The sequence below is a fragment of the Liolophura sinensis genome, chromosome 9 (assembly GCF_032854445.1).
Source record: "Liolophura sinensis isolate JHLJ2023 chromosome 9, CUHK_Ljap_v2, whole genome shotgun sequence".
In the NCBI taxonomy this organism is placed as follows: domain Eukaryota; kingdom Metazoa; phylum Mollusca; class Polyplacophora; order Chitonida; family Chitonidae; genus Liolophura; species Liolophura sinensis.
In genome coordinates this window covers 24,407,288-24,428,269 of record NC_088303.1, presented here as the reverse complement: position 1 = coordinate 24,428,269, position 20,982 = coordinate 24,407,288, and the positions used below count along the sequence as shown (strand labels likewise).

The 20,982-nt window shown below is 40.1% G+C and overlaps 1 protein-coding gene and 1 non-coding gene across 2 annotated transcripts in view; both read right to left on the bottom strand.

Annotated features, from left to right (window-relative positions):
- The window catches only part of LOC135474823 (splicing factor 3B subunit 3-like), a 29,476-nt gene extending 8,526 nt beyond the window's left edge, over window positions 1-20,950 (bottom strand). The window contains exons 1-24 of the mRNA XM_064754431.1: window positions 20,877-20,950; window positions 18,022-18,283; window positions 17,626-17,702; window positions 17,400-17,493; window positions 14,641-14,813; window positions 13,548-13,689; window positions 12,819-12,931; window positions 12,087-12,149; window positions 11,390-11,464; window positions 10,903-11,006; window positions 10,198-10,363; window positions 9,529-9,624; window positions 8,842-8,914; window positions 7,483-7,634; window positions 6,841-6,996; window positions 6,130-6,285; window positions 5,490-5,633; window positions 5,052-5,174; window positions 3,595-3,749; window positions 3,002-3,176; window positions 2,422-2,627; window positions 1,674-1,956; window positions 1,160-1,372; window positions 640-738 (exon numbers count right to left, since the gene is read on the bottom strand). Coding sequence (XP_064610501.1) covers window positions 640-738; window positions 1,160-1,372; window positions 1,674-1,956; window positions 2,422-2,627; window positions 3,002-3,176; window positions 3,595-3,749; window positions 5,052-5,174; window positions 5,490-5,633; window positions 6,130-6,285; window positions 6,841-6,996; window positions 7,483-7,634; window positions 8,842-8,914; window positions 9,529-9,624; window positions 10,198-10,363; window positions 10,903-11,006; window positions 11,390-11,464; window positions 12,087-12,149; window positions 12,819-12,931; window positions 13,548-13,689; window positions 14,641-14,813; window positions 17,400-17,493; window positions 17,626-17,702; window positions 18,022-18,247 — 3,264 coding nt within the window. The 5' untranslated portion in view covers window positions 18,248-18,283; window positions 20,877-20,950. The remainder of the gene's footprint in view (window positions 1-639; window positions 739-1,159; window positions 1,373-1,673; window positions 1,957-2,421; window positions 2,628-3,001; window positions 3,177-3,594; window positions 3,750-5,051; window positions 5,175-5,489; window positions 5,634-6,129; window positions 6,286-6,840; window positions 6,997-7,482; window positions 7,635-8,841; window positions 8,915-9,528; window positions 9,625-10,197; window positions 10,364-10,902; window positions 11,007-11,389; window positions 11,465-12,086; window positions 12,150-12,818; window positions 12,932-13,547; window positions 13,690-14,640; window positions 14,814-17,399; window positions 17,494-17,625; window positions 17,703-18,021; window positions 18,284-20,876) is intronic.
- Window positions 19,527-19,598, bottom strand: LOC135475987 (small nucleolar RNA SNORD38). The gene has a single exon (XR_010445087.1). It is a non-coding gene; the product is annotated as a small nucleolar RNA SNORD38 (small nucleolar RNA).
- Window positions 20,951-20,982: the final 32 nt, after the last annotated feature.

Genomic DNA, 20,982 nt, shown 5'->3' with positions numbered 1-20,982 from the left:
TCTCATCACTGTTATCAGCTGGTGGTAGTAACCACAATCATCAACAGAAAACTTTTTCCTTTACAGCATCTATTGGCTTCTTGGTTAAACCAAGCTGTACACAGAACCTGAAAACTGTGTCACAGTTTCCATCAGCAAGTCTGATCACAACAAGGGGAACTACAGGAAGGGGTGTAAAGTAGCTACAAGCTGAGGGATCTTCTGTGCACTCACAGTGAACTACAGGAAGGGGTGTAAAGTAGCTACAAGCTGAGGGATCTTCTGTACACTCACTGAGTGAACTACAGGAAGGGGTGTAAAGTAGCTACAAGCTGAGGGATCTTCTGTACGCTCACTGAGTGAACTACAGGAAGGGGTGTAAAGTAGCTACAAGCTGAGGGATCTTCTGTACGCTCACCGAGTGACGAAAGATTTTATGCTAAACATAATGAATCAAGGCAGTGTACTACAGTTATTTAACAGCAGAGAAAAATTCATTTGAGTGAGCAGAAAGTCTAAATTGTACTTAACCATCTAAATTACTCAAGTCTCCAGAAATGTCTAGTGATCAAGAACTGTATATTGCTAGATTTTTTTTTCCGTTGCATGCATTTTTGGTTTCATCGATGAGCACTGATGAATTTTCCACCCACTGGTTACCTTTTGGGAGGCTCCATTCAGCAACCCTCTGTCCCACAATGCTTTATTCCCTGTGGGGTCTTCATCCACGTCATCTGTAATGTCTGCTGGTAGTCGTACCTGTGCAAACAGAACATATTTGTGGACTTTGAATTCCAGGGATTTGTACAGTACCAGAAAAAATGTAGCAGAACTGAGTACTGGTTCATTTTGGCAAATAGAACATTTTTTGTTTAAGGGGAATACAATATATCCATTTATACACATAATGATGCCTCCTGACCACATAGCCAAGATAAACTCAATGTATTATCCAATTCTGTCCTTGTTCTAAAAAATTAAATCCAATAATTTCAGTATTTTTGCTAGTTTGAAGGTAAGTCAAAAGTCAAAACACAACCCTAGATTCACACTTTTGGAACAAAACAAATCTTTCGTACTTACAGGAGGGTTGATGTTCTAAGGTGAATTTACACAATATGTAAGACAACTGTTGAAATCAAACTTTAGTATAGCTATATCTTCATTAACATCCCCTTACCACTGTCACATTCCCAAACTTGTCTGCCCCAGCCACCGTATTGAAGTCCAGCAAACATGAGCAGGTGAGCCAGCGAGGACAAGTGTCATCTGCAAAGATCACCAGCTGATTCTCCTGACGTTTGTAGCGCAGGAAATGGAAGCTGTCCTGAATGTCAGAAACCACAATCCTCTGTCCCGTCGTCTGGATGTTCACGATGAAGTTTGGTATGTGCTGTACAGACAAAAAACAAAGAGCGTATTATTTAATATTGGCACTTTCAAGGTGAATGACAGCTCACTCACAGAAAACAAGTTTTTAAAAGCTACTTGTAAAACAGGGAAATAAATTCTGATCTTATCCCTCTCAACTGAATGTTGTGACCACTGACAGTCAAAATCATGAAAAAAATTTATTAAATTTAGCATTAAAGCCAACTTTCACAATGAACAGATAAAAGACAAAGAGTATGGCTTTAGGTCACCTTAGAATTTTGATTGATGTCACAAACATGCAAATGGGAATGTCAACAAACCTTATTTTCACACTTGCGCAACAATTTTTTCTTTCCTAGGTCATAAATTCTGAGCTGCCTTCCAACACCAATGAGGACTCTTCCTTGGAAGGGTGCGATTGCACCAGGCATTTCATCCATGGCTGTTTTGTGCATGAATTCCAGTTGCTCTCCCTCATTCGTCAACTTGAAGACGTAGACATACCCCCCGCTCAGTGAGCGTGGGTTTAACACTAGCTCCTTTGCTGTGCCCACCAACACAAACTGGTCATCACCATGGTTTGCGAACTTTGTTAAGCAGATACTGCAAAAAGTCAAGAATACAAATAAGTTGCATGTACAACAAATGTACACAGTGTTACAAACTTTAAATACAGAATTGCTGACTTGTACATAACAAACAAAGCATAACATTGTCAGATTGCAAAATATTCTCTTCTGAAAGAAAAAAAAAAGTTCTAAAATTTAAACCTCGTTGACAAGAAACAAAACAACCAAGACATTATTAGCTTTTTCTCTTTAACTGAAATTAAATCCCATTGCTTTGATCTTTGCTGAGGTTAAAACAATATCCCAAAGAGTCCATAGCGGACATGCAAAGCTTCACTCTCATACCACTTCAAAATTTGCTGGACTACCAAGATGATAGACACTGTCAAGTTTTAACAGGCTCTCCTTTGTCATGAAATGTGTTTATATCTTTATATATCCAACTGGTTATTTAATCTGCATGTAAGTAATAGTACATAAATTTGTCACACTTTCTCACCTGTGTGCAGCTTCATTTTGCTCCAGGGCCACCTTGTCGAGGGTTTCCCCAGTCACCGGGTTAAGGATTCGGATCAGCGAAGCCCACATACCATTACCAGCTTTGGGGGCACCGAACACATTCTCTGGCATCTCTTCCTGCAGAAAGGAAGCGGCCATCTGTGCAGCTATTTCCTGTTCCTCAGGCCGAGCAGCCTCCACCATTTCCTGTCACACAAACATCACTCAATATAACATTTTGGAATTTACAGGATTTTTCCCTTCACTTATAAAACAAATAATGATTGACAGTTGGAGGTCTCCCATTATATGCATGGCGTATGGTCTCTCAGCATGCAAAACTTGTACTACTATAGTGTATGTGAAAATAAACAACCAAGTTTCATGATTACTTTAAAAGTTGTGGCCCTGGTTTGAAAATACTCTTACATCTATTCACTACAACTGAAATCACGACTGTTCACGTTTTAAACATGAAAGAACATTACATCAGTACATAGAGGCTCTCCATGAGCAAACTTTATTACTATTTTTTTTTTCGGTGGACCCTCAGTATTTGAAGTTTACCAAATACAACCTACCAATGCCATCTGCTGTTTACGCTGCTGTTTGGTTTCGTCTGTGTAAGCGTTGTGGTCTGTCTCAATGATAACCAGGTTGTTGGACTCGGGATGGATGACGAATTTACGAGGAGTGAACTGTAACGGCCAGGCCACTTGATTAAACACCGCCCCCAGCTTCTCCAGGGCTAAAATCCTGCAGAGTAAAATAATCAAACTTTCCATCACTTGGAGGATATAGGTGACACAAAGGTTTGTTAGTTTGTGGAAGACTTTGAAATGCAATTTTTAACCGTCAATACATTGGCTCTTGGCTAAGTAAATGATCAGTGACGGCCTCTTGAACATTGATGGCCCGAAACAAGTTTAGAAAACAGGTTTTGATTGATCCCTTTGACCCCTCTCACGTCTCTAAAACACTACAAAAACTACTTCTCTCTCTCTTATCCCCCCTACGAACACATTTCCACGAAATTCAAACACCAGATTTCTCCAGCAAAAAAGAGAGGATAAAACAAGTCTTGATTAATAAATCTTGTCGGTTTTGTCATCCCTTCGACTTCTCAGAACAGACATGACTGAAGATGTAATACTTCCATTAATGAATACCTTACCTCAGCGTGTTGGTAGAGATAGCGACGATACCCTCAGGGCACTGTTCCGATGCAAAGCCTGAGGCGTACTCCAGAGTTTCATATGACAATGGGGTGAGATGGAATCGGTTCTGGTAAGTGTAGCTCAACCAGGAGCGACTCGACATAGCAAGCACCTGTCAATGCAATACAAAAGCTTTTTAACATCTGTAAATGTCAACAACACATAAGCTTTCTAACATCTGTAAATGTCAACACAACACATAAGCTTTCTAACATCTGTAAATGTCAACACAACACATAAGCTCTTTAACATCTGTAAATATCAACACAACACATAAGCTTTCTAACATCTGTAAATGTCAACACAACACATAAGCTTTTTAACATCTGTAAATGTCAACACAACACATAAGCTTTTTAACATCTGTAAATGGGAGTTGATTTAGGCTCCAGTACAACTTTTGCAAGTTTTGAGAAAAAGCCTTGTAAATGAAGTATGCCTCTGGACATTATGTTTCAAAGAAGTGCATGTATAAGAATGTGATACAGTCAAAGACTGATATGTACAACTTAAAGGAGAAAAAAATTTAAAGGTCAAACAAATACCATTGAAAAGAGTATGCATTTCCTCGCAGGTGCATGCCATAAAAAAAAATTTTAATATGTACCTCAAGTTGATAAATTATAATTCCATTTTGCCTAAGAACTAGTCCTGTGTTAGGAGAATTGGCTTCAGAAGCCAACGACGTGCAGTTCGTACATTTCCGGTAGAACTCTTCTTCCAAGAAGGTAGCGAACAGGACAGTTTGTTTCCTGCTTGACGATCGGGAAATCGGAATGTTGGACATAGTTTCCGAGTTTATACAAACAAGCCGGCAGTTTTAACGACACTCACCGGCTGAGAGGCAACCCACTCACAGCATAAATCACAGGGTGTTAAAGATGGAGGACACGATTTATGCATGTATGGCGAGGAAAAATCGCAAAATTATGCAGCAGGCACGACCAGAGAGAAAAAAATTAGCTCTTTCCATCATATAAATTGATTTTTTTTTTTTACATTTTCTTCTCCGTTAATACATGGTATCTGGAGTCAACAATACAGTACGCATCCGGCTTGGATCAGCTACAGGAGTATAATCACAACATTTCAGGTGAAACACGGATGTAGTAAACATCATTTCCAAGCACAAACATCTCATTCATGCTCTGAAGTCAGTGAGATGTCACCTAACTCACGGGTTCAGACAGTTTTTCTGTAATTAGGCCCCCATAAGGTCAAAAAATACAGAGCACCAGTGTTGTTAGCATTCTTTGCCTTTAACACTACTAATGTCCGTCTAAAAATTACAAGAAATAGGGTAGTACAAAAATATTTTCACTATTTAATAGGTTTCCGTACTTGCACATGTAACCACTGCATGTGTTGAAATGGTGAAGGCATAATGAAATATCACACAAGGAGTCGCACTTACTGCTTCTGATCCCTGCATGGTTATCCTGAATAATTTGACGGCGCGAGACCCCAAGTATCTGGTCCTGGTGTCTGACAGATCACCTGTCACTGTGTCCAACACCGTCCGCAACAATACGCCATTCTGAAACCAAAAAGAAAAAAAATGCTCAGTTAATATCAAAGGACAGTTCATGAGACAAGCAACATGTTCTACCTGAAACTTATTTCCACAAACTTTCACAAGCTGATGTATTGAAACAGATTTAGAATAAAGTAGTAAAATTCTCTAAGCATTTCTTCAATTCTTACATGCATTTATCTTAATTCTTAATATGATTCAGATAAACATTTTCCCTGTAAATATCAATGTTTTCAGGTGTGATAAATCATTAATCAACTTAATTAAATTTGTCATTGGGATAAATAGTATGAGGAATCGAGGACTGAAGTGACTCACCTGTAACCCTATGTTCAGGAAGAGACCCCCAGCAGAGCCAGTTTCATCGGTCTCCACACTGGCCTCCATACTCCCCATCTCTATGATACATAGCGACTCTGGGGATGCCGGCAAGGCCTGCATGCTCAATGGGGATAGACAATCCTGAAACACCAAGTGAAACATTGTAGTCTATCTCTCACAGGTGAATAAGAAAATTATGGGAATACATTTTTACAAGATCATTTGAGACAAATCAAATTCAATCTGATGGTTTTCTGCAAAGTGTGCAGTTTTGCTCATTACCTGGCTGGTTCGCCACTCCTCAGTTACACGCCATCCCTGACAGCAGAAATTCGTGCACGTATGGCTATATTCATAAAACATACTTAACATCTACATGTCCCATATTTATTTATTTATCTGACTGGTGTTTCATGCCCTACTCGAAAAAATACTTCACTTACACAACAGCAGCCAGCATAATGGTGGGAGGAACCCTCTACACCTTTATCCCAAAATATTAATGCGATCATTTCATCACTGGATTTTCTATTCTCCCGCCAACAGTGCCACAGACCAATGAAAAAAAATATGCAACAGTTCAGGCAGTGATTTCCGAGTAACCAGTGCACTTTTATCACCACTATAGAACACTTACTGTTGGATCAAGGGAGATAATTCTGACGGTGTTGTCAGACAGACCAACAGCAAGAAATCGACATCTCTGTTCCCCGACCGGTACCTTGCCCAGAGCCATACACACTACGTCTGCAGACATCTCTTTACGCTCTGTATATTCATTAAGTTGACCAGTCTGCTCATAAAAACAAATGTAGGCATACGTAACATTGGGCAAAGCATGACAAGCATCCTTAACACACAATTTACAAGGTCGGGTACAACTCTGGTGTCTCAGCACGGAATGTGGTATTTCTTCACTGCTCTCAGCTGGTGGTAGTAACCACAATCATCATTGACACTTTAATAAGTGATTTCACTTCCTGAATACTGTCAATTTCTCTTCATTTGTTGCCCGATAATTTAAGACATCTTTTCCTTATTTTGTTTATGAATGTTTTTGGACCTGTCACTCTGGCTAGTTAATGTATTTTCCAGGTACTCTATACCAATGGTAACATCCTAATTACTTTAGCCTGATCTTTATTTTTATGCATGTGCTATGGCATAAGCAAAGAACTCTTTGAATAAACAAAGCATTTTTCTTGGTGGAGTGCAACAGAGTTGGACAAAACCGTGATAGAAGAGTTATTTAGTCAATTAACTGTGGTTTAAAATAGCACAACATTTGACTTGCATAGAGTAGAAAAGTAGGAACTAGACATAGGAATAACCACTAATAACAACTGACCGGGTCCATTTCGAAGTACACAAGCTCTCCTCCTGTCAGGGCAATGACTACTTGTCGCTGATTCACTGCACATTTCACTATGTTTTTCTTCCCCGGTGTTTTCCATTCGTTCACTCTTTTGTCCTGTCTGATGTGACGGATACCATCCGGGTAAATCTATTAACAGGAACATCAGGTTAACATCTTACAACTGTGTTATCCTCAAACTGAGCGAGCTATTGTTTTTATCATTAATGTCTACAAGGTCATCCTAAATCAGTCTCATTCTTATTTCAGATAATTACTGCCTGTTATCAGAAATTATCATAAATTATCATAAATTAAAACAGTGAAGCTATGAATGTTTAAGCTTCGGAAGGTAAGCAAAAAAAAAACCTAGCTTTTACAAAAATATAACTGCACCAGGAAGGTGGTACCTGAAGCCAAGGTTTTTAAATCCTGACCTAAGCTTCCAAAATTTCCAACATATTCTACATCCAAATCGCGGTAAAGCTAAGTTTACAAATGCTGTCTTCAATATCGTCCTGTCGCATGTGACATGCGTGTAAACCAGGCAAGTTTGACCTATCCACACATTATGACTGTTTAAATTGCGACATGTACTCAAAGGAAATATCAAACTGTATACCCAGCGGCCAGTACCTGAACAAGAGCTTCATCTCCCAGCTGAGAGCAAGACAATGTGGGTGTGGTTCCCAGAAATCCAGAATCCGTCACTTCCTCTACAGTTTCACCGATGGACAGGACCAGGGTGGCGTTCACGAAGGACACGATGATGTAGGCATCGTACTCGTCTGTAAGACACAGCAGAGAAATATATAAGTTCGCTAACTATCATGTGAAGAGCTTTAATACTCAAGTCTTCCTGAAAATTGACATAGGTTCCAACTTGCAGGGCAGAATTCAGATTAGAAGAGCTCATATGCACCTTACATTGGGAAGTTCATGAGATATCCAAGCTCAGCAATTCATCCTAAATATATGACCATGGCGCACCCAAGTAAAATCCAAACTTTAAAAAAAATTTTCCAGTTCAGGTAAACTTTGAGAACAGCCATATTCCAAAAGAGATCTCCTGACGGGTACTTATCAAAGGAGTAAAACCCTGCGACAAAAAATGGAAGTCGTACATATTAAAATTCATGGCTAAACTCTCATGAAATCCATCCTCATGCCTATAATTATTGGTGTATAAAACTATGCATTGCTGGGGGACTCTCCCGACTATAGTTATGTTAGCATGTAGGTTTCTTCTGAATGCGGAGGCTCTGCAGTTCCAGTGAAGAGTTACCAACCTGACCATCTCACGGACAGTGTTCACCGAGATCTGAAAGCAGAAAGTAGGCCAGTGTTGGTATAGGTACCAACATCTAGCCTTCACATTAATGTCTGCATACTGGAGGGAGGTTAAGGCACCTGAAGGTCCGGGCTTAATTGGAAATCACTGCAGTATAAAATCTAAGGAATTTTCTTTACTGTGTACTTTTCATCTCTGAACATTTAATTTCACAGGGTTAATTAAAGCTTCACTTGGGCATTATTCCTGGACAACTGAGAATATACTGGGGTGGGGCAGATTTCTGAAAAGTAAACACAAAGAGGGCAAGGCTAATTTAACTAATGAAATCATTTATACTAATCTATTAATCAGAAATGTGCAACTCATTGGAAACCATGTCATATTACTACAAATTAAGCATTCCATCACTATGAGCTGTATTTTTGGCTACATAACACGTAGTCTGTACATTTCAGGTCTGCAGAAACCTCTTACATTAAAGTCCATGTTTCGCGATATTTTCTTTCCAAATGTGTAATGCTTTCTGACTGCTTTTCTAGTTAAAACATTTTCTCCAGGGAGAGGCAGTGGTCAGACAGGGGTAGCTATGCCAGGTGGTTACACACTTCTGCTTAATAAATTCTCACCAAAACACTTGCATGTTGTGCAAAACCATAACTGATAACCCATAAACAGCACACAAGATGACAGCACTGTCTTACCTTCTATCATTTTCTTTACAGTCCACACAGCATTTGGGTTACCTGGAAGTTCAGAGACGGCCATCTCTGATACCTGAGAAAGAAAAATCCCCAGCATTTGTGAAATTCAACCCTACTGAGTTATGAATCCTCAAGAATAGATTTTACATATTTTCTCTGTAAATTTTCATTTGACAGAATGTAATTTTAGACTATTAAAAGTTGCCCTGCGAATGTGGATGAGGAATCCCAATTTGTTTTGGTGGTGACAGCTTGAACAGCATAGCACATGTAATTCTAGGGATTTGGGTTGATGAAAACAATAATTGGCTGTGATTTTCCAATCAGAAATATACACTGTCCACAATCGTGTTTCAGAACAGGTCTGTGGAATATCATCATCAGAAAACGGCCAATTTCAATACTTTGTATAAGACATTACAATAAGGTGTACAAGGGCTAGATTTATTTCTTTATTTCATTGGTGTTTTATGACATACTGAAGAATATATCATTTACACAATGTTGACCAGCATTATGGTTGGAGCAAACTGGGCATATCTCAGGGGAAACCCACAACCATCTGCAGGTTGCTAACAAGACCTTCCCACGTACAGCCCGAAAGGATGCCAGCATGAGCTGGACTTTAACTCAGCGACCTGGATTTCAACTGTTAGACGTGTGAAACATGCACAGTGTTCTGCTTACCTCCAGACCATGACGTAACACCCTCAGAGATGATCGTGGGCCTCGGCCACAAAGCGTGTAAAGCTGGGGGGTGTCCTCATTGGCCAAGTCTGCTATCTGCCAAACCAATGCCAGGCAAAAGGATAAGAGCGAAAGCCACAACTCTAACTCACACCACATATCACACTTATTTTGAACAGTACCGCTGCCAACAAATATTTATTCATGGTCACGCTTCATAAAGAGATGTGCCCATGCAACTGTTCTAGAGATTACAACCTAAGGTTATTATACACTTGTAATCATACCATGCAAGGTAGACCCAGTAGAGAACACAGTACAAGAGAAGTGACAATTACCGAAGTCTTTTGTAAGGAATTCAAAAGTAAAAATGTCCAGATAATGTCATACCATGTACTTGATTCAGCTTATATTCATTAATTCAGATATGTGCACAGGGTGTATTAATTACAAAAAAATTATACATAATCATAAGCTTCACAAGGAAGCCCTTGAACGCTGACTTTCCTCTTAATTCACTTGGAAACCAGTCACCTGAAGTCAAGTCTGTCTTCTAGAAAGATAGTCATGTTCAGCTGTTTCAAATTTTCGCCAGATGACAAAACACCCCAAATCCCTCCAAAATTTCCCCTATGGAAGCTTTACTAATCCCATAAGCCCATTCCTAACCTGACAACACATGATAGGAGACAAACTGTCCATTTCTTCCACCATAACAAGGTTCTTCAGGGGTCGAGGGTCAAAGAAAAAGGTGTCCCCTTCCTCCACAGGTTGACCACTGCTGAATTCTGGCTCTCCATCATCGTCTCCTAGGTTAGCAATCTGGTACAGGCAACTGACAATACAAAACAGCATCACCTAGGTTAGCAATCTGGTACAGGCAACTGACAACACAAAACAGTATCTCCTAGGTTAGCAATCTGGTACAGGCAACTGACAACACAAAACATTATCTCCTAGATTAGCAATCTGGTACAGGCCACTGACAACACAAAACAGCAGCATCATTAGTTATTTATCTGATGGGTGTCTGACTTTGTCAGACCACAGTGCCCGGCATGAACTGCTGACCTTTGACAAGTCACCAAGACACTTTCCCACCATACTGATGGCTAAGTTGTCCTCAAGGAATGCCATACTCTGCCAACGGCTTCACGATTGTCATAAACGGCTCAATGTTACCAAAGTATACTGAAGAGCGAGAGCAGGGAATTTCTTGTTTAAGATTTGGACTGAACCTTTATCTTGTGTGTCCAGTGAAGAGATGTAGCTTTACCACTCCACCTGTTTGAGGCTAATGCTCTTCTACACACGCAGTTCACAACTTTCTACACAGATAAAAATTGCATCATACAAGACAGATTTCATACTTACTGGTTTCCAAATTCTGAGGCCACATAAAGGAATCCAGTTTTCAGCACACACATACTTGAAGCCACATTGGTTGTGTCGAAGTATTTAAGTTTAATCTCAGTCACCTGTAAGCATGCATGGACGAATTCAAGCAAATAACATCAAAATTCTTGTCAAGCTGAAGTTCCAACATTTTTTTGTCTTGTCTGCATAACATCTGAATGTGTCTAGTAAGAAACCAAGTTTGCACTAACTCCTGCAGATGGTGTCAGACAATTCTGAAATGAGTGTATCAATCGATAGCCCTAGCATTTTTAACTGTTGTGCTATTTCCTAATTCTGTTCATACAAGTATTCAACCAATTCTTTCCACTTTTAAACCGTACACGTGAAATGGCAAGTCAGTTAAGCGAGCTGTTTGTATGTCTCTACTGCTCAGAGTCAGTGTCTGTCACACCAATGCTTTGTATAAACAGTTCAGGTATTTAGAGTTAAATCACAATCTTACCATGCCTTCATCAGCTTCCAACGTCACCTTGAAAATATCTCCTTGTTCAGTTTGAGCCAAGAAAAAAAACATGGACTGGAAGAGGAAAAAGAGTATCATGATTTAAATTCTTTGCTTTCTGCTAGAGATAGCGCAAGTTGCTTGGAGATTTACTCCAGTCATATGTACACCAAGTTCCAATTCATTTGTACTGATTTTGTTTATGTGGACATGGCGAATAAAATCAAATCACATTCAAAATCACATCATGGCTGCAAGGTTAAGGCGTACAAAACAGCAATCACAACCACAATCAAATCACATTCAAAATCACATATCATGACTAAAAGGTTAAGAGGTACAACACTGCAAATGGACACAATCCAAGGGAAAAATAGGTACAGTAGGAAGGGTACAAGACGACCATCTGACTGCCATTCCTACGCCACCACATAGGGCACAAGGTTAGTGCACTCCAGGAATTAGGCAATTCTGGGCCTGAAAATTCGTGCACTCCAGGGAATTAGGCAATTCAAAGCCTGAAAATTCATGCACTCTAGGGAATTCGGCAATTCAAGGCCTGAAAATTCGTGCATTCCATGGAATTAGGCAATTCAAGGCCTGAAATTGTTTTTAACAAAGCTTAATAGGATCAGCTAGCCGTTTCCAGTAATTGTGCTGTTAACAGGAATAATTATGTGTGTATGTGTTTAATTACCTTTGTTTTGTGAGTAGCGCTGCATACGAAGATCATTCCCCGCTCCGGATCATCCAAGTCATTCTGTCAGTGATAAAGTGTATATGGCTGGTTAATAAGTATCTGGTTAACAACAACAACAACAGAATCTAGCCTGATATTTACTGAGACACGCAGACAGGAACAGAACAAGCTGGGTCAATAAAACATCCCACTGAGAAATCAAACAAGAGCGTATATAGAATCCCTTGATGAGGCACCAATAATTACCCAGATGGTAATCCAAGTCAATAAAATAATGATCCACTGAGAAATCAAGACAGGTATTCGCTGACATCAAAGATTTTATCTTGATGCCATCAATGAAAACAATCCATAAAATGTTTTATTTGTTTTGCTGCCTCTGGGTGTAGATACTAGTTATCAAACAATAGTTAGAGGCATAATGTTGTGGAAACAGAGGATGGCATTGGGATACCAGCTATCTCAGTGCCGAAGACGTTTTCCTCATATTCTGTACCACCTTAAATATTCACGTCTTGTCACAATGCCGACGAGTCGTGCCAAGAACTGGTGGAGAATGCAAGCTTATATTCAATAAGTTTAAAGGGAGTGAGTGCTGAGCGGTTTAACGTACGTAACATTTTTTCAGTCATGACGAAGGAGTCCTGAGAGTGTATGAAATGTACCGCCTTGTTGCAGGACGATGAAAATAGGTTCACGTTCATGCATCTTTAAACCTATTTTCCTTACCCTTCTCCTTGGAATAGGACATCTAATATCTGGCTGGTCACCCAAGTTTTTGTAAGTTATGTAGTTCTCGGAGCAGATCAACACACCACTGGGTCCATCGTTTCCTCCAGGTACTGTCGAAAAGTTAATCAGAAATGCATGCATGAAACACATTATCATATGGAATATTATTTTAAGGCTAGATAATTACCTGGTCCGGGGGATCATGAAGCAATCTTTGACTCGAGTCAAAATTTCAATCATTAAACAATTTTTACCTGACCTAAGATCTTAAAGGACTAAGGTCATTCAGTCGCAATATTATATTATTTTAATTGGAGGCTAACACTGTTTATATTTATCTTATCTGACAACAGCAAGATTCATGAGCGAAAAAAACAATGTAGACTGCAGAAAATCACCAGTCACCAGCTACTGGACCAGCTAACATATTTATCTGCTTGGTGTTCTAGAACGTACTGAAGAATGTTTCACTGATATGATGGCGGCCAGCATTATGCTGGGAGGGAACAGTGCAGAGCCAAGGGGACACCCACGACCATCTGCAGGTTGCTGGCAGACCTTCCCACGTACGGCCAGAGAGGAAGCCAGCATTTGTCAAAGGTCATTTTATGAGACAAGAATGATGACCTTCACACTAATCACACAGGCAAAAGCACTGGAATCTTGCCTGGACTTCTCTCTATGGACAGCTGTGCTTATACAACATTGCGAGAACTGGAAAGTCACCTGTGATGAGGAAGTTGGCATGTTCCTCAAGCTGCTCAGAGTATTTCCTGACCACATGGTTTAGTCCCAGGTCCAGTTCATAGTAGGTTAACATCTGCTGTGTCTTGACTGCAGCCTCTCCTGTTGGGTCTGTGTCAGCTTCCTACAACATGCAGTGGCAAATCTTAATCCATGCCTTATCTGTATCTACCCTGTAACACACCACTTAAAAACCAAAAACACAGGTAATGGTTTTGTACTGTACTGTAAGCAGGTTTTACCTTCATAAAAATGTTGGCTAAAATACTGAACAGATGTTGTGAAGATTAGAGGATGGCCCTGTGACAGGTGCTGTCTCAGCGCCGAAGACGTTCTCCACGATTTCTGTGCCACCGTAAATATTCACATCTTGTCACAATGCGAACAAAACATGGCAAGAACTGGTGGAATTATCAACAGTATTATCATACATGTAAGCCACTGAGTTTCACACAACTAAATCAAGCCTTACACCAATTCCTCTACCTTTTGCTATACGAAAGAACAGCTTTCAGTACAACTAAATTTAAGCACACTTTTAAGCTTATTTTGGCAACAAAACTACGTTGTTGGATTGGTGTAACAAAAAGTGTAATTTTATCGGTCTACACACAATGCCTTCAGAATATGCCTGAATAAACACCTTGCAAAAATGCGACAAGGTTGAAGAACTACAGTACTTCCGATTATACAACTACATTCAGATGTATCCTTGGAGATTTCAGAAATATTTGCTATGTTCTTCAAACAATGTTCCACTCAACCCAAACTTGGGCTTGATGGCCTGACAAACACATGTAATAAGCCTGAGGGTGGTTTCATGAATCTCACTTAGCTAACAAAGCCCTCAACCACTGTGTCTTTAGTGAGCTCACATGTAGCCAATGGCTACTTAACACGAAGTACGCTTCAAGAAACGGGCTGCCGGAGTTCTGTTGTTGGTGAGGTCAAGCAGCAGCCAGGTACTTCATGGTACAGGGTGATAAAATAATATAACATAGCTGTGCAAGGTTATTAACTTGTGCAGGGATTTCTTTCTTTGTAATATGTACATGCCTAGTCACTCTACACTTACCTCATAATCAATTTCTAGACAGGCAAACGTTGGGTTTTCAAACCCTACATCTACCCCGACCACGTGATAGACCAGGGTGTTGGATTTGTGAGCCTCTAATGGGGAGGAGATGGTAAGCCTCGCCTGAGCATCTCTGTTTAGGATATATACCAGCTTCTGCTTCTCCACCGCACCTACAACACCACACGTCAGTACAAGACTGGATAGGAAGGCTGGCTTTTAATGTTGGCACTGATCAACCAGTTTTAAAGGAAGGATTAGATTATGACTGAATTCAGCCATATCATGGCGGGAATAACTTTGAAGTGAGGGTTTTGAAGCAATGACTTCAAAACCGACACTTGTGTTAAACAGTCCAGCAAAACTGTTGGTAGTAGCTGTCAAATGATGAGCAGTTTTACACGGGACAAAACCATTCATAAATACAGATGAATAAAAGGATTAGCATCCACATTTAGCTACTGGTGCTAATTATAAAGCTTATCACCTGTTTAAACAGTATTTTACCGGTAAGGCCTCCGAGAAACATAATAACTTCAAACCCACCAAAACAATAAATTTACTGCCCTAGCCGACCGCCCAGTACGGCGGTAGATGGCTAACCCAGTTCTAGCTGGCCAAAATAACCTAGGAATTCATATCTCAACGATATCATTTTTGAGATGCATTCTAGCTACACTGAAGCAAAATATGCTGCCGTATCAATTTGAACCCACAGTGGATGACCTTGACGTCCCAATTTATAACAGACGTCTTTGGCCAGACTTCAGATTCCATGTTCTCACACGTGGAATTTCATCTATGTCCAGACATTTCCAACCGCACTAGCAATACAGACTGGTAAGCTATAGCTTATCCTGTGTTACACTATATATGTCGTGTATTTTAAAGATTTTATCTTTATTTACTATTCTCTTCCTCCGCTTTACAACAAATGCCACTTTTATACCCAGAGGGATTCTAAATTCATACCCATATGCGATGACAACGAAATGGCATTCCGAAAAACCTATGCCATGCGGGCCTATAGTCATGTACAACATAAATACATGCATGTGTAAAATATGGATGTCAGCGTTAGTGTACAAACATTTACTATCCTTCAGTTTTCAGTTCAGTTAATAGTATTTTATGACTACTGTGTGCAGGTGACGTGGAAATTCAACTCAATCCTTCCATCTTTTCCTGTAAATCCACGCCTTCCTGAGGGCCAAATTGTCTGGAAACTTGAAAAAACTAACCCCAGGGTCCTTTAACAACCTGTCTTAACAGCCGCATGAAGAACAGTAAACCATTTCGTGGAGAACTTGGATTTGGCTGTTGTCACTCTTGTAGCTGTTTTTAACCCTAAATGGCGAAGCTCTCAGAGCTGGTAAAGGTTGGACTTGTAAGACTTAATTCGCTGAGACTACAGAGTGTTTGCAGAAAGAAAGAATATGTAGTGATATTAAAGGACAAGGCAGCACTTGGCTAAAACATATTTCACTTGAAAGCAAGCTTTCTAAAAAGTATTATACTTTATTATTTTAATGAGATTTCACCAAATAACATGTACAACAAAATGGCAATACTGCAAAATAGCTGGTGTGAATCAAGGCAGCCATCTTAAGAATTGTATCCAATCAAACATGTTGGTATCATTGCACGGTTTCAGTCACTCCATGATGTTTACAACGATTTAGTTATGTGCAGCCGAAGGGCCATTTCACAGTATTTTGGGACAGGTTTATATCATTAAAGGACCACCACAAATGTAAAATCAGTTGATTTACAAGCCGTGTAAAATTCAACGACAGTATCACAAATTTTGTAAGACAGTAAGTACATTAGCATAACGTCTCGGCCCAAACCGCATTCATCCGCCAATTGAACCTTAGTCGCGCTCTATTATTTGAATACATTTTTTGTCGATGTTAGTGTTAAGCCATCAGTTTCTAAATAACAACTATCAGAGCCACTGCTAAATTCATCAGGGATGCCAAAGTTTTGTGGAAATGAAAAGACGGCATATCACTCAACAAAGCCTAAAATGAATTAAATGATATGGTCGCATACTGACGGTATGTCGCCTTGGTATTTGTGACAGGCGTAACGTTACGACCCCTTTGAGATACAGCCCCCGGCAAACCCCATCAAGAGGCCAAGACCAGAGCCAGAAGTACTTCCGCTGTGCATCTGCTAACTATATAAACAAAATTGCTGGAGTTCCTTGTAAATGATTTAGTAGGCCAACTGTATCAACAGTTCAAGCAATGGAAGAAATATCCTTATATACAGTATGTCCAATGTCCGAGAAAGCTATTTATCACTTGGGCCTTCATTGCCAAGTCCACAACTATCTACCATTGGCTACTGCTTAGACTATTGTTTGAAAAATATGTTCAATGTTAGAGACTTATAGTAAACGTGACGTCACTTTGCCCTTGATAATGGAGACGTGCTGAAGCTGTGTCAAGACGAAGTTTCACGAAACTTTTACTGGGTTGAAAAAAATCTAACAATGCCTCTTTAAGATACTTTGAATGGTAGTCTTTCAGTGGACATAAACAGTCAGGTGCTGTCTTTCGCTTTCTTTTACTCCAATTAATGTACCCTTTTTTCCATATTTTTTGTACACTCAATTTAACAATGTATACAGGTGTAGCTAATTATGAATAAATAAGAAATCTGGACACTAATCGTTTAAGTATATTTAATCTTGTGAGCTTGAAGCAATTATTTCGTCACTTTCATAAGGTTGTTCACGAGACTGTACTTACTGATCATGACGGCACGTCCTTTAGGGTCTACAGCCAGGTACTGACCAGGAACAATACGCCGGCACCCGCTCTTACCAAACGTCTCCTGATGAACCTGGTGAATAGGTAACAAGACAAAGATTGTAACACAAATGCTGCTGAAGGCAAAATACGGAAGCACTCCAAACTTTGCCATAATTTTTAAAATATCAAAATAGTAAATGGTTTCCAGATACATGTATCTTACCTTTTCAAATGCATTTTTGCCTGGCATGTATTCCAAGATCACAATCCTTCCCGAATCTGACCCGACCACAACATAATCTGCAAAGAGTGAGAAAGGCAGGTTTATCAGTCAGGAAAACTGTAACTAAACAGTTCTATGGAGGGAAGGAATTAACTGTTGTCCTACTGTTAAAAGTGAAGCACATGCTAGTTTTCACAGCAGTCCCAGAAATCCCAAGTAGAGATTAAGTTCACTTCAGAGCTGTCTATTCTCAACTTAAAACCTTGACATGCATTTTGTTTTCTTTAAAATATTTATACAGCCAAAATTTGTCAAAAACTACCAGGACATCCATTATAAATAATCTATTAAAAGAAAAATATGTTCATATCAACCACATCAACACGTAAATCTCACCTTTTGAGCCTCCAGTCAACCTGAATGGCATAAGGGCACGGATGACCCCAAATATCTCCACGGTGAGGATAGTGTACACTTTGCCAGTATTAGGGTCTGGACGCAGCAGCTCCAGGATCTTGCCCTTGGCCACAATTATCTCCTGTAGCTTGGTGCCCGAGAAGTTGCCATGGATGGCCGAGATGACCCCCGTGGCCCTCTGCAAGGTCAGGTTGTACAGGAACATGGTGACCAGGTAGGGACACGCACGTCAATCACAGATCTGAAGGTAAAACATGGACATATGACATGAATGAGAAGAGCAGGACTGACTGTAGCGATGAATGGTGCTAATGGAACTTTTATTTGATTGGTGTTTTATGCCGTACAAGAATATTTCACTTATACTACGGCTGCCAGCATTATTGAGAGGAAACCCGTGCAGAGTCCGGCAGAAATGAAACTTACAAAGTTGAAACAAGTCATGAACCCATAGACAATGGCAAGCCAAGTCACAGTGTAGTGCCACTAGATGGGTGCAGGCCTTCCTCAGCTGTCTCTTAGATCATCACTACTACTCAGTAGCAGAACTGACAGTGAAATTTCTTCATTGGTTGGCCACTTATTCTTGTGTTGTAGTCCTTCATTAGCTACATAACAAGATTTAGCCGGAAATTATAATAGGGGGTGTGCTGGCTTGCAAATAACTTTCAGGCATGATTGGAAAAATTTCAAATCCAGCCAGTCACACTAGTGATGTGAGATTCCATATGTTATTACTATGTTAAGTTTGTTAGGTACCACTTAGCTCCTACCTGACAAATTGGATTTGAAACCAGGCAATGTCCTTTTCAGGCATGTGATTTGCAGAGTTGGAATGTGTGTTTGTGTTGGAAGGACAGTTTGAGAGGGGGGACATGAGAGGAGAGATAAAGTGCTGAGAAGGAAAGTTGAAAATCAGCATTGGCTACCTGAAATACTACTGACTGCATAGCAGGATGTCAATAGGCGAAGGGCTGGTCTGCTTAACTGTTTCTTGAAACTACCAGTTTCTGCATTCTGAGAAATATTTGAAAAAAATTAGTACCAGTATTAACATACCAGGTCATAAAAAAGCAGTCCGTCCATTCTGTGAGGCCTTGTTTTTCAATGCTGATGTGGTTCAAGGTGTAGTATTTCAGGTAGCCAATCAGAATCAAGTAGTCAATGTGTGTGGGCATGTTTAGTGCCTTGCCAGTGGAAGTTTCAAATCCGCCATCTGTCGACCGTCATTGCATACAAATCATGAGATTCGGGTGTGAAATGCAGTTAAATTAGCCTTGTATTTACTACCAACAGAAAGCTGAATTCTTAATGAGAAAAGTAATGAAAGTTATTTTATTGAAACAAATGACTGATACAGATGGTTTGTGTCAGTGAAGTGGAAAACCTTGCTCCCACAGCTCTATGGTCTATCTACAAAAAAGTCTAAACCCATGTATACGACACATTTGACGTAGCCAGCCATGTCTTTCTTCAGTATGAACTCTCCTCAGGAAATCGAACTCATCACTACCACTCAGTAGCAGAACTGACAAATTGGGTTTCATCATTGGAGAGGTACTCCTACTACCCAGGATTTATCACTGATAAATCTTTCCACCAAATCATCATGGATCTACTACGTGTTGTTTACATCTACAGATATTCTGTCCACAAGACGAAGGTTATGTATTTGTGTTAATTCGGGGAGTTGGAACTGTGTGAATATTGGTGTCTTTGTGTGGAGAGGCAATTAAGGATAGTTTTATGTATATTTTTACTGCTGAGGCAGTGGATGTGAATGAACATCTGCAGACAAAAGAGGCATGTTGAGAATTCCAACACTATTTGAGTAGCATTGCTTTCTATGTTGCACAAGTTTTTCCCCTTATGAAAAGTGATCTTGATGACTTGTAGCTGCAACTGCTCTAATGGTCACTGAACTAACGTGCATACCATCATAAATGTCACCTGGTTCAAAGCTGGAAGTTTCAATTTAGGCCACGCCTCGCTACACAAGCGGCCTGCGTAAAGTAGAAGCATTGGGGAAGCCCAACCCTTTCCATATTTTCCCCACAATGCCAATGTGACTCCCCAAAAACGAAACCAGAGTTGTGATGACAACATGGTGCCCAGTGATCCGTTCAGGTGAACACTTGGGAGATATTTCGTTTCTAGTGAGTTTCAGCAGTGAAGAGGGGAAAAAATGATTAGTGAACACTTCCCCAGTATTTCTGATTCACGCATAGCGCAGTCGTTGCGACACCAGGCCTAAATTGAATCGTGCGGGGATGAACCTCCTCCTTTGAACTGGGTAGCATTTGTCATGATACGTACCTTGGTTCAGTAACCATCGTAACAGATGTGTATAGTTGACTAGCAAATTGCAAGGGCCTTGGTGATTGGGTTATATTAAACCTGTAGCCCTAACAGCATATCATTTCAGAACAAAAATTGAAGAGCGTTGAAAGGTTGGTGCTTCACGCTGTTCCCACGTTTGAATATCACGTGCTGTACATCGCTTCAAGCTCATTCATCAACCTTGTGAAAGGTCATTCGTGAACTGTGAAAGTGAATTTATGTGGAAGTAATCAGTCAACATTACTTCTTTCTTTTAACATTCCAGATCCGACAATTACCAATGAATATGAAAATAGCAGAGATCTGAGAAAGTCCAACACAATGATCAGCTTGGTCCAGAGAGCATCAACTCCTGAACTAATGGCCAGTATCGACATCACCTGTTTCAAAAATAACGACTGGGATATTGAACAGTCGTTTTTCAGTGCTTTGCAACAAACTAAGGTAAGATACTCTTTGTTCGGGAAGGTGGATTACAGCGGATTTCATCTTACCAGTCCGCAACACGACAATTCATCATGGTGCACACAAGTCTTTATCCCATGAGCCTCTGGCCGGTCAAAGATGGCGTCACCCACACGCTACCACCAGGTGACGCTG